This window comes from Manis pentadactyla, chromosome 9 (genome assembly GCF_030020395.1).
Source record: "Manis pentadactyla isolate mManPen7 chromosome 9, mManPen7.hap1, whole genome shotgun sequence".
Taxonomy (NCBI): domain Eukaryota; kingdom Metazoa; phylum Chordata; class Mammalia; order Pholidota; family Manidae; genus Manis; species Manis pentadactyla.
In genome coordinates, this window is record NC_080027.1 from 106848373 (window position 1) to 106861571 (window position 13199).

The 13199-nt window shown below is 40.9% G+C and overlaps 1 protein-coding gene across 8 annotated transcripts in view; it reads left to right on the forward strand.

Moving 5' to 3' along the window:
* RASAL2 (RAS protein activator like 2) overlaps nucleotides 1–13199 on the forward strand; it is a 386187-nt gene that overhangs the window by 213436 nt on the left and 159552 nt on the right. Inside the window, exon 1 of one of the 8 annotated variants that reach the window (XM_036916771.2) lies at nucleotides 8580–9001. The exons of the other annotated variants lie outside the window; for them this stretch is intronic. Within the exon in view, the coding sequence (XP_036772666.2) occupies nucleotides 8989–9001 (13 nt within the window). The 5' untranslated portion in view covers nucleotides 8580–8988. Of the gene's footprint in view, nucleotides 1–8579; nucleotides 9002–13199 lie in introns of those variants that run through there. 8 annotated transcript variants of the gene reach the window in all.

Sequence of the window (13199 nt, forward strand, 5' to 3'; positions counted from 1 at the left end):
GGACGTATATAAGGCACTGTCTCTAATAGGGGAACAGAGGTTGCTACATAGGCACTGTCAGTGTAAAGGTTAAAGGGGGCATCTATTAAAAGCTCAAAAACTTTGATTATTGCAGTTAGTTCAACAAGTTGTGCAGAAGAGAGGTCTGTCTGTATTCGAGTAACTTGCCCATTAATACTGAAAGCGGCTATACCGGAGGAGGACCCATCAGAGAACACCATTACGGCCCCAGCAATTGGCGTGGTTTTAGTCCTCTTGGGAAAGACAACCGGGGTCTTTTGAAGGAACTGGACTAATCTGTCTGCAGGGTAATGATTGTCTATTGTCCCCTGGAAGGAGGTGCAGCTAATTGCCCAATCATCATCATGTTGAATAAGCCATTGTAATTGAGATGTATTGTATGGGAGGGTTATAACTTCAGGGTCTCTCCCAAACAACTTGAGAGCTGCCTCTCGGCCTAAACGTAAGAGGGCAGCAACTAATTGAGGATAGGTAGCTAAGACTCTAGGGGGGGAGGCTGGCAAATGAACCCAAAATAGTGGATGGTTTTGCCAAAGGACTCCTGTAGGGGAGAAGGGGGTAGGGAAAATGAGCAGCCACAAACTTAGATGTGGAGAGAAGTAGCTAATGGTCTGTTCAGAAATAGCCCGCTCTACAATGGTTAATGCCCTTTGTGCTTCTGATGAAAGCGAGCGGGGGGAGGAAGGATCAGGGTCTCCACGTAGGACATCAAACAAGGGCTTTAACTCTCCGGTGGTCAGCTTTAGATAAGGCCTGAGCCAGTTGATGTCTCCTAGCAGACGCTGAAAATCATTAAGAGTGTTTAAGGAGCTTCTCTTTAACTGAATTTTTTGAGTGAGGATTTTATTAGAAAATAATTCAAAGCCTAAAAATAGTTGGGGGGGGTGGACCTGGACTTTTTCTGGGGAAATTTGTAGTCCTCGATCTCGGAGGGCAGTGACTAGCTGTTGACTGGCCGCATAGAGCTGTTGCTGGTCAGGACTGGCAAGAAGAATGTCATCCATATAATGGATAATATACAAAGTGGGGAAGAGCAACCTAAAGGGGTCTATAGTCTGGGCTACAAACTTTTGGCAAAGAGTAGGACTGTTGGCCATTCCTTGTGGGAGAACTCTCCACTGAAACCGGGGAGAAGGCCCTACACAATTGGTAATGGGTATACTAAAGGCAAAACGTTTGCAATCATCAGGATGCAAAGGTATGGAGAAAAAGCAGTCTTTTAGATCAATTACTAATTTGACATACCCTTTAGGGATGGCTATTGGAGAGGGAATTCCCGGTTGTAATGCGCCCATAGAGACCATAGTCTTATTAACCGCCCTGAGGTCTTGTAGGAGCCTCCACTTGCCTGATTTCTTTTGGATTACAAAGATTGGGGTGTTCCAAGGGGATGTAGAAGGTTCAATATGTCCAGCAGCCAGCTGTTCCTGCACTAACTCTATGGCTGCATTTAATTTTGTAGTGGTAAGGGGCCATTGATCGATCCAGACAGGAACATCACTTTTCCAAGTAATCTTGTCTGCCTGGAGTGCAGGAGGAGCAACGGCCCTTACGAAAAATGTTTTTCAAACCCTAAACCTGAGCGGTCTATCTTAGGCGTGGCCAGTATCGGGTTGGGATCTCCCTGTTTTAGTTTGCCCAACCCCTGACCAGGGAGGTAACCCTGTGAAAGCATCTGCTGTGTTACAACTTCATTAGGGCTACACATGATGACCTTCATTTGAGAGAGGATATCTCTTCCCCAAAGATTTACCGGCAACCCAGGAACTACGAAGGGTTGAATGAATCCGGTATTTCCTTCTTCATCTTCCCAGTTTAATAACTGTGAGCTCTGTAAGGTGTTTCTTGACTGCCCAATTCCTTGTAGATGGGTCAAGGAAGCGTGTAAGGGCCAGCTGGAGGGCCATGAAGCCTGAGATATGACCGTAGAGTCGGCCCCCGAATCTAAAATTCCTTCAAATACTTTTCCTTGGATTTTAAGTTTAAGAGTGGGGCGTTCTTTAGTAATAGCTTGGATCCAATATAAGTCTGAAGAACCTGGGGTAGAGGAGCCTCGCTGCTTATGAATAGCAGGGTGAGATGTACTTAAAGGGAGGGGGAGCGCCTGCGCAAGGCGCTGACCTTTCATAATGCTGACAGGGCACTGGGGGGCACTAGCAAGAATTTTTATTTCTCCAGTATAGTCATTGTCAACTAAGGAAGGGTGGACAATAAGGCCGTTTATTGTGGTGGAAGCTCGCCCTAAAATTAGAAAATAAGTATCTTTGGGAGGTGGGCCATAAATTCCTGTGGAAATAATTGTAATTCCCTCTTCAGGCGTTAATATTGTTGAGGAGGAGGCACAGAGGTCAAGTCCTGCACTCCCGGGTGTGGCCCGATAGAGGGCGGGAGTGCTACAGCTAGGCTGTTCCCCGAGGCCGGCTGAAATGGAATTGGCTGGGGGGCCCGGGGCTGGCCCCTCAGCCCGTTTCCCTGAAAAGGGGGGGTGAAAGGATTTGTGGTACTGTAAAAAGGATTTGTTGGATTGTTACGGCACTCTTTGGCCCAGTGCCGCCCCTTATGGCAGCGAGGGCAAATACCGGGGACTGACCCAACTCTAGGAGGAGGAGCTGTGGTAGGGCATTGGCGAGCGAAATGGCCTGGCTGTCCACATTTAAAGCAGTTACGCATAGGCGGTGCGCCCCTGGGGAAGGAAGGAGGATAAGAAGCCGGGGGAGTTTGAACAGCGGCACCTACAGCTAAAAGGGCTTGGACTTTGGATGTAAAAGGATCAACATCTCTACACATTCTCAGCATTTCATCAAGAGTTTTGTCTCGAGTCTTACCGCGGAGGACGGCTCGACATGCCGAATTGGCGTTTTCATAGGCTAGCTGTTTTACAATCTTATCATTGGCAGCCGCGGAACCAAGGGTCCTTTCGGCGGCCTCTAACAGTCTGCTAACAAATTCGCTATAGTCTTCTTGCGAGCTTTGAGTGATCTTAGTTAGAGGAGTGTTAGCAGTCCCGGAAGCAGGGAGTGATATCCAAGCGCCCAAAGCGGCATCTTTCACTTGAGATAAAAGACCAAGGGGAAGGCGCTGCTGCCTGGTTTCAGAGATATATCTGCCCTGTCCCGTAAGCTTATCAAAAGTCCAGGACGCTGTTGGAGAATGAGGGTCTTTTACATTGGCAGCAGCGATGGTCTGACAGCGGTCAGCAAAATCTGCCTTCCAAGTTAAAAACTGACCACGGGTAAGCACAGCCTGGACTATACGCAGCCATTCACCTGGGAGTAAATGTCCTCCTCGAGACAGCGAATCAAGAACAGAAAGGGTAAAAGGGGCATTGGGGCCATAAGCTTTAACGGCCGCGTTCAGCTCTTTTAAGCTTTTGAAATGGATTTTGTGAAATTCTCTAGGGCCATCAGCAGGCTCGGCCGGCTCTGGCTCAGCCTGCTCCTCTCCCTCACTTTCTATTTCCTGAGCAGCAGGGGCGTCTTCGCCGTCGCTTTCAAGATCGCCCTCCTCCGGGCTATGTGTTGTGGAGGTGGGGCCAGAGCGGGCGGAGGCCCGGGTAAGAACAGGAAAGAGCAGTTTTTTAGGTTGTTTCTTAGGTTCTGTGGCTGTAAGCGGTTTCTTAGAGAGGCCCCTTTGCGAATATAATGCGGGACGAACTGGTTGGGAGACAACTAATTTTTGGAGATGGCAAGTTATTCTTTGTTCTACTATCTGTGCTATTAGGTCTTCAGTGCTGGTAGGGGGGCTAACAGGACCGGGAGCCGGAGGGGGTAGCGGAGGGGCTGACGGGGGCAAAAAGGCCGGGGCGCAAACATTGGGAGGCTGAATAGAGGGAGTGTAAGAGGCTCTTTTCAAAACTGGGGGTGTGTAAGAAGGGGGGTTAAGCGACGGGGCGGCAAGAGGCCAATCTGGGTTGTGATACTTGGCCGCTTCGTCTTCTAGTTCAGCCGCGTCTCCCGGATCTAAAGGCTCGCCATTTTGGCTCTTAGTCACGACTGGAAAAACCTTTTGTGTATCGACAAAGTCCGAATCTCGAGGGAGGGGCGGATAAATGCGACATTTGGGAGGGGTATCATGGAGGGCACCGAGCAAAGATGGTGTCGGGCTAGGGGAGGGGGATTTAGCCGATTTTGGGGCAGGGGGATCACTCGAAAGAGACGATTTTGAGGCCGCCCGAGATAGGGGGCGGAGGCAATATTCTGCCACTGACAAGAGTTGACGTTTATCAGGGTCAGTACTTTCAACAATATCTCTGATAAGACCCCAATAGGAAAATACTGAAACAGGAACAGAGTCAGGGCCGTTTTTGATAAGGTAATCATTTAAATCTCTACCTACTTTCTGCCATTTTTTAGGATGAATTTCGGGGCCATTAATGATAAACCACGGACAGACTTCATCAACAAAAATAAAAAACTTTACCAAGTCTTTCTTTTTAACTCGAACTCCTCTCTCCCTAAGTGAACTTTTTAGGTCTCTTATGAAGACCGCTTCTTTACTTAATTTAGTTCCCATTTTCTTGTAAGGCGGCCGGTACTCACCAGGGACGACGGCTTCCGTGAGCGGCGAAAGGCGTCTCCTATTATTTCATTAGTAAGGGGTCTGCAGACGATCTCTTTCTCGGGGGTCCGCCTGCGAAAGATCCGCACTTCGAGCCCCACGTTGGGCGCCACTTGTCCCGTCCAGCGGGACCAAGTTATTTGTGGGGACGAAGGGGATCTGACCTGGAAGAAAATGGGGGCGAGAGAAGAGCGAAGGCAAGACAGTATTCTGATCAAGCCTTCAAATTTTATTGCAAGACGGGGGTAGATATACACCAGTGTTCAGGGGCAGAGTGGGCCATAGGATACTTGTAAGCAGGGGATTGGCTGCATAGCAGGGATGGCGCAGCGAGTTACATTCTGATTGGTATATGATAATGGGGAAGGAGGGGGAGAAGAGTATCTCTTGGCGCGCGCGGGCTTTCTTGTTGGCGCGCGCGGGCTCGCAGCTAATCTCCAGGAAGTGAAGCAGGAACCTCATGAACTGTGGTCGTCTTGTTGTTTCAGTGGCCATCTTGTTGCCTTTGTGTGGCTCCCAACAAATTATTATTCAGCCTTTTAGAAACAAAACATTATTTGTTGATACTGAATTTGGAAACTCACAGCCTCCAGGATATAAATTCACATAGATATAAGTCTCCACTTATATGTATGTTTATAAGCCATTTGTTTATTCAACAGATATTTACTAGGCACTATGTGGCAGATTCTATATTTTGCAGTGAGGATGCAACAGAGAACAGGCAGGTATAGTCCCTGCCATCATGGAGTTTACAGAAGAGCAGATAGATACCCAATATATGAATAACTGAACTAAAATTGCATTAAGTCCTAGGGAAAAGAATAGAATGCTCTATTACTGTATAGCAGGAGGACCATAGTTTGTTCAAGGTGAACCAAGATTTGAAATTGGTTGATGCTTTTACTTATTTTTGAATTACAATATCATGGAATTCCAGAACTGGAAAAGACCTTTAAAATTATCTAGTCCAAACCTTCATTCAGTATTTGATTCTTTCCTGTTATTCATTTCATCATTGCTGATGTCTATTTTTGACTTATAAAAATGGCATATTCATGTACTTCATCCTAATACAACCAGTTATTAAATACAATGCTGTATCATGATTACATAAAATGGATTAGTCTGAGGAGAAGTGTGAAACCAGGTAATCAAAACATAATGACTATTTGCAGAAATATAATGGCTTAAGTGGTCTCAGACAACCTAAACGAACATGCCTGGTGCCAAGCTGAGAGTTCCAGTAGTGGGATCTAATCTACCTGTCAAAAGATCCTTCTAACTCTGAGGCTGTTCCTAACCAGTGAGGAATATTCTGCATGATGTGGATTCCAGCCACTCTCCAACTTGAACTAATGGCTAGAGGGTGAAGCATTTATATATGCTTCTCCAGCTTCTTAGAGAACTCCCTGGTGTTTTAGCAGACTAAGATTTATCAGTCTTTACCTCAAAAGATACATATCCCTGGCCATAGTGGCACAACACATGGCTGTGTAAAAATTACTCAGAAACAACTTGGGCAGATCAGTATTCCACCTATTACAAGGTCCTAATGGGGTAAATGATGAAATGACTATCTTCCCTATAGTTCTATCAGCTTAAATTAGTTACTTGAAGCCACACAAGTCTGAGATGAATTCCTTTATGTTTTTGTTTCACAACATGACCTACACAGTTGTATGTAGTCTCTGGTGTCAGAAAATGGATATGCTATGGTCCCTGTCCTCAAGTTATTCTAAAGTACTCCTAAGTCTAAGTACTTACAAATGGTTTGATAAGTGAAACATACTCTTTCATATATCCTTCCATCATTTATTAAGTACCCATTAGTGCCAAGCATTGTTCTAAGCTTTGTCAATAAGCTGAAAACAAGACAGAACCTCTGCTTCCCCCCATTCTGCCTTGCATCTTGCTGGGAAAGGACATTAAACATCATACTATAATGTTGGGTAATGATGAGGCTCTGAAGGAAAAAAACAGCACTGGGTAAAATAAAACATACAGGGGAGCACGTGATCAACTCTGAGAAGGAAATAAGGTAAACCACACTAAGAAAATAATTTTGAATGGGTTTTGAAGGGTAAATAAGAGTATGACAGGCAGACCAGATGGGGAAGGGACTTCCAGACAGACAAGCAGTGATATCAAGGCTAGAAAGCATAAAACAGGGACTTAGACTTGAAAAAAAAACTCAGTATAGAAATTAGTAAAGTATGGTGTATAATCTCCTTTGAAGAGTGTTGAATAATGGAGTAACATCATATTTGGATTTAAGAAAAATTGTTCCCTCAACAGTGGTACTCAGATTTATTCAGGTATCAGAACTCCAGGTAATAAAAAATGCTTTTTGCATAACACAATAAATTATGTTTATAATTAACTTTCAGATATCTGAAAATGTCCTTATTGATCTGAATTTGGAACCATTCTATGCTTCTTTAATATGGTAATTAACAGTAACAGATTCTAACACTTGAAAACATACTTAAGAAGAAAAACTCATACTTGAGGAAATTGTGTACATGAACTTTTTCTGTCATTTAGGAAAAGATTGCTGTTATTCTGTTTTCTGATCAGTACATGAGTACTGTTAAGTAGTATATTTGGGAACTGCTGCGCTATGGCATATTCATTAAACGGGCAGTCAGCAAAAGAGGGAGTCACTGTGTTGCAGCGGCAGCCTCCGCAGAAAGCTGTTCCCAGCAGCTCCGACTTCCTGAAGCCGCTGAGCTGAAATCTGTCTCCCTTGTAACTTAGATTCCCTGTCCTTAGTTCTAACTCTTGGATAGATCTATTTCTTAGAATTATTCTCTGTAAAAATAATAGCAATGCGCTTTGCACTATTTTAAGGTCAATTACAAGCGACAGTAACAGTGATAAAGTTTTGTATTCCTTAGATGAGGAGGTAGGGATTGCTTGTGTTTGTTTTGTATTGGGCAAGTGGGACAATGTGGCCTGTACATCTTCATAGCCAGACCCTTAGTTTGTTCCTCTTGTATGACTTACTTATGTCTCTCTTTCCCTGTGGCTCTTATGTGAATAGCAATAGGGTGTAAAGTGGTGGTTCATCTGAAGAAGAAAAAGGAAACTAAAAGTAAAGGCAGAGGAAAACACAACATTACAACACTATGATTCTTGAAGGAAGATGAGACTAGATAACCAAAAAACAAATTATGATAGAATTAAAAGACTTAATATCAATCACTGAAACTTGGGGAGAAAAAAAGGAGGAAAAGAAAGGATGCCAAAGGATATAATACATAGTCACACACATGTGTATCCAACTATATGTATATGTTATATAGGTAGTACGTGAGGGATACATTACATATAATACATATATACATATACATTAGATATAGATAGCTAGAGCGTATGGGTTTTTGTCACCTGTTTGTTAAATGCTGGGTAACAGATTGATACTGTACTCTTATCTGTCTTACTCCACTCTTTGGAGTGGCAGGTGGAGTCAGCTCCATGAAACTGTGAATTTCACGTGTCAGGTCATCATGCTGGTAATGAAGGCTGCATCATTAACATGCCTTCCTATTTTGGAATATTGAAAAAAAAGACCCTAATAATATGTCTGATTTTAAACAAATTCAGTGATGACTGAGAACAGTGATGTTGTCTATAATTTCATCTCATCTTGTTGACTTAGTTATGAACCAGTTTCCAAAATTGATTTTTGATTATTCTTTATTTTCAAAATGAAATTTTAGCATAAGACCTGAATGGAAGGTTGGAGATAAAAATTTTCTTTTCTAAATTTAAAATTTCCCCTGTGATAAATTAAGGTGATCTACTGAGTAAGTGAGCATAAGATAGTAATATGTGTATTAACAGACTTCTGTATATATATACTGCATCAGCTGTAAGAGGTTTACCTGGTTTTTGTACTTTGAAAAGTTTATATTTTAATTCAGCATACTTTCAAAATAAGAATCTCCGAAGTTTGTTTTATTCTCTTCCTTAAAATAGGACAGATTTGGAAATAAACTGTTTTAAAAAAAAAATCACTTTCTAAAACACAGAGATGCACACACCCACCCAGCTGCCCCTTGGGACAGAAAAAATGAATGACCTAGCTTGGTAAACCACTTTGCTTCTCCTGAGGTAGATTGCCTGCACCCAGTGCTGTGAAAGAGAAGTGCCATGAGTAAGGAAGGGTGGCTATTGTTTAGTGCTCTCTAGCAAAGAACTGGGGAAGAGAAAAAAAGGAGTGAGCTTGGCTGGCGTTGGCTCTGGCTTTTCTGCATTCCAAACTGTCTGAGGCAGAGAGAGAGAGCAAAAAAAAGAGAGTGTGCGCAAGAGCAAGCACGGGCGAGCACCGTATACAGAGTGTTTTTGAGTTTCTGACTGGCATGCCGGAAAGATCATGTTAGCAACACCCAGAAACTCTGCAGAATGCAGACCCCAGGTAAGACTGAAATTAAGTTTGTATATATTTAAAAGGAGGGTAGATTTTTAAAATTACATAAATACAATGATTGTTTACCTTTGTAGTTATTGGCTTTAAAATAATAGGTTGTTTTCCTTACTGTGAGTGAGCTCACAGTAATATTGTGTAGAGGCTACCAGCATTCCAGTACAAAATCCAGCTCAAGAAAAGCCATCTGAGAAGCTCAGATAAAAGGGTAATTAATGACCATAGCAAAATATTAATGCAAACATTTACTTGTTTTAATAATTTGAAGTGGATTCTTTTTCCTGATCATCCCCCGAATTATGAAATATTAAATACCTGGGAACAGATATATCTCACTTCTTTCTGAGGGAGACAAAATATATTTTGTTGCCATCAATAAGATTCTAACAGTCTTGCTTGAATCTCTGTAGTAAATAAATGAGCCTGTCATTTGAAAGTTCAACAAGTTGGATCCATAGACAACAGTAAGAGCATTAGAATGAGATATATTTTTTTGCCCAAAATAGGCTTTTAATATCCTCTGCCAATAGATGTCAAGTTAGAAACTTTAACTGATTATTGACTTATTGAAAGTTAAATCTGAAAGGGATTTTAGAGATCATCTACAGTCTAGTCTTTCCATTCTCAATGGGAATGTTGAAGTCTCGGGAATTTAGTGCTTGCTCAAAATCACAGAATTAGTAACAAAATGGAAGTGAAAGTCCAAATCTCCTGATTTTCAGTTTGGTTTTTTTTCATGGTACCAGTTATATTTAGGCTTCATATTTTATCCATGCTGTATCTGCTGGCCTCCAGTGACATGAATTATTGCCTCAGTAGACCAAATGCATCACAAACCTACACTGAAATCTTATAGGCAGAAGATATTGGGGATGGATGTCATCAAATCAATATCAATTCCATGCTCTTGGTCAAAACCAAAACTATGTATTAAAATATTTATCAGAATTAAAAAATGTCTTTCAATTAAGGAAATGACTATAGTTTGTTTACTGCTTCTATATAAACAATTACATGGCTGTGGTATATTCTAAATATCTGTATATGAAATTAAAACTCAGATTGTTTTTACTTTCTTTTAAACTGTTTAGAACTTAGCAATTTTCTGTATAAACTTAAGTTAGTAAAGCTTTTCCTGTATGATAATACCCATTTTTGTAACATATCTTTTTGCTGGAAGCAAAAAAAATGTATATACTGCCTTCTATGTGTTTATATTTTTTAATATAAAATAACATTTTTAAATTATCCATCCATTTGAACCAATTACTTCCCTATCCAAGGTCCAGCTCTATTTCTCTCTATTAATAAGGATCCTGTGTTACTTCACCTTATGAATTATGTGTTAGAAGGTAACTTACGTGGAGGATCTTGGAGTCACGACAGTGAACATCTGTCTTCATACATTTTCATTTAGTCCCTAAAAAAGGTTGCTGCCCTTTCCATTTTTCTGGACACCATTGTGGGGTTGAGAGAGGCCATACTATTCTAGTGAGCTTAATAGTAAAGATAGCCACTGTCAAAAGGATCTGTCATGGCTCTTTACAGCTCCTGGGAACCAGTTAGCTTGTTTTGGCTATAGGCACAGTGAAGGGAAGTAGTCCTTTTGTGTTAAAGTTTGACCTGCTCATTCCAGTTTTTGCCTGGGCCCATGTAAATGCCTAGTGATTTACAAGTGTGTGTGGGATGAGCAGTAAGTTGTAAAGAATAGTTTCATTACTGCTCTCGGCTATTGGAAACCAAATTAACAAAGTGCATTCTCCACCCAGTAGGAAACAAGAGACTGTTTGTCTTACTGCAGAGTCCATTATTTAAGCACACTGTTTATAAGAGGACTGATGCCTCTGAGAATGAGTATATAATGCTCTATCCAATTTAGCTGAGTTCATGTTGTGTTACACAGGGCAGAGATTTTTCTCTCCTGCATGGAGTATGTGAAAGGACTACCATGGATATGCATGTGTATATTGTGTTATGTGTGTGTATGGTTGATAGACAAACTGTATGCGTGTGTATATTGTGTTACGTGTGTGTATGGTTGATAGACAAACAGGCCTTTGGCCTTTGCATATTTCCCCATGTCAGAAACAGTCAGAGGTCATTAATCTGTTGCTGGTATTTTACCGACCTAACTTGAAAAAAACTACTTTATTAACTAAACTAATCATTATAAAACTCACTACCATGTATTAGGAAAGAAGAAATGTTAGAAACACATATTCCTTTTTCTCTCCCGAATACAAATGTCAGAGTATGCAGGTTTATACCTTCTATGTTACAGAAAAGCAATACTAAGATACCCATTTTGTGACTAAAGACAGATTTTTAATGGAAATAGAGTAGTAGAGTGAAATGAGTGGCATGAAAAAGACACTTTCATGTGTATGTGGAATAATTTTCTGTTTACCAGTGTTTTCATGAAGGCCCATTTTCACTGCTGCAGATTGATACTGATTTCTTTAGATTTTTTTCATAAAGCATATATATATGTATGTATATGTGTGTGTGCATATATATTATGTAATTTACATACTTAAGTTACAAAGAAAAGGTAAAGAGCTCTGCAGTATAGCTGTGACATTTTTCTGATAAAAATTTGGCTATAGTGGGTCAAAACCTGTGTCATTCAAAGGAGTTATTTCTTCTTTCCTGTTGTGGTTTCTCAGTACTTCTGGTTATAATTCTGTGCTTTGTATCCCAGTTAAAACCATAAGAATGAAATCTCTTCCCACAAAACTAAGTGAAGGCAACAGACTGGCCAGGGTGTGGGCTTGAGGCTAGACATGTAAAACACTGAGTTGTCAAATTAATTCTTTACTCATAAAAGTTACCAGATTATCCACTTGAAACGCTGGGAATCCTGTTATGTAGACCACATGGTTGTGTTTCCCCTTCTGCATCAGTCTTGACCTTCACTGACCTCTAAAGAGGAAAAGTGTTAGAGAGTGATTTGTTCTTTCTCTTCTCTTCTGTTCTTCCAAGCTCTCTAGTGGTTGTTTGTGGTTCTTGTTTTCAGTTCCCTGTGAATAAGTTTTATGAAGAAGCAGGCGACTACTATGAAATAAGGTTCACCAGATTCTTACACTTACTTGAGTTACATAAACTTCCTTAAAATATCTAATTCTTTAGTGCAGAGAGGGGGGTAAATATTTTCTGTTGTTTACTAGTGAGCAGCGATTCTAGTAAATGAATCATGACTCAACACAGTGAACCCTCTTATAGCTGTCTTGTCTTTTTCTTTATTTCTTGCTTTTCTTTGTAGTACTAATTGGGATTCAGGCTATCAAAATTCCACATTTAATTGTGGGTATGATCTCAATTTGTGTTTGGAAGCTTTACACATTGCCATTGAGAATACTTTCTTTGTATGTATTTGACAAGTAGAAGAGATTTGCAGAATCAGTAATTAAAATTCAGGTGGAAGTCTTTATCTTCTGTAGCACAGGCATACCTTAGAGATATTCTAGGTTTGGTTCCAGACCACTGCAATAAAGTGAGTATCACAATAAAGTGAGTCAAATGAAATTTTTGGCTTAAAAATTTTGGCATGTAAGTTATGTTCACACTATACTGTTCTATTAAGTGTGCAATAGCATTGTCTAAAGCAGTGCATATACCTTAATTTACAAATACCTTATTGCTAAAAAATGCTCACCATCACTTGAGCTTTCAGCAGGTTATAATCTTTTGCTGGTGGAGAGTCTTGCCTAGATGTTGGTGGCTGCTGACTGATCAGGGTGGTGGTTGCTGAAGGTTGGGGTGGGTGTGGCAATTTCTTAAAATAAGACAACAGTGAAGTTTGCTACATTCATTGGCTCTTCCTTTCCTAAACAATCTGTAGCATGTGATGTTGTTTGATAACATTTTATGCACAGTAGAACTTCTTTCAAAATTGGAGTCTATCCTCTTAAACCCTGCCACTGCCTATTCAAGCAAGTTTATGTAATATTTTAAGTCCTTTGCTATCATTTCAACAATCTTCATGGCATCTTTACCAGAAGTAGATTCCATCTCAAGAAACCACTTTCTTTGTTCATCCATAAGAAGCAATTTCTCATTCATTCAGGTTTTGTCATGAGATTGCAGCAATTCTGTCACATCTTCAGACTCCAGTTCTAATTGTAGTTCTCTTGCTATTTTCACATGTGCAGTTGCTTCTTCCACTGAAATCTTGAAGTCATCCATGAAG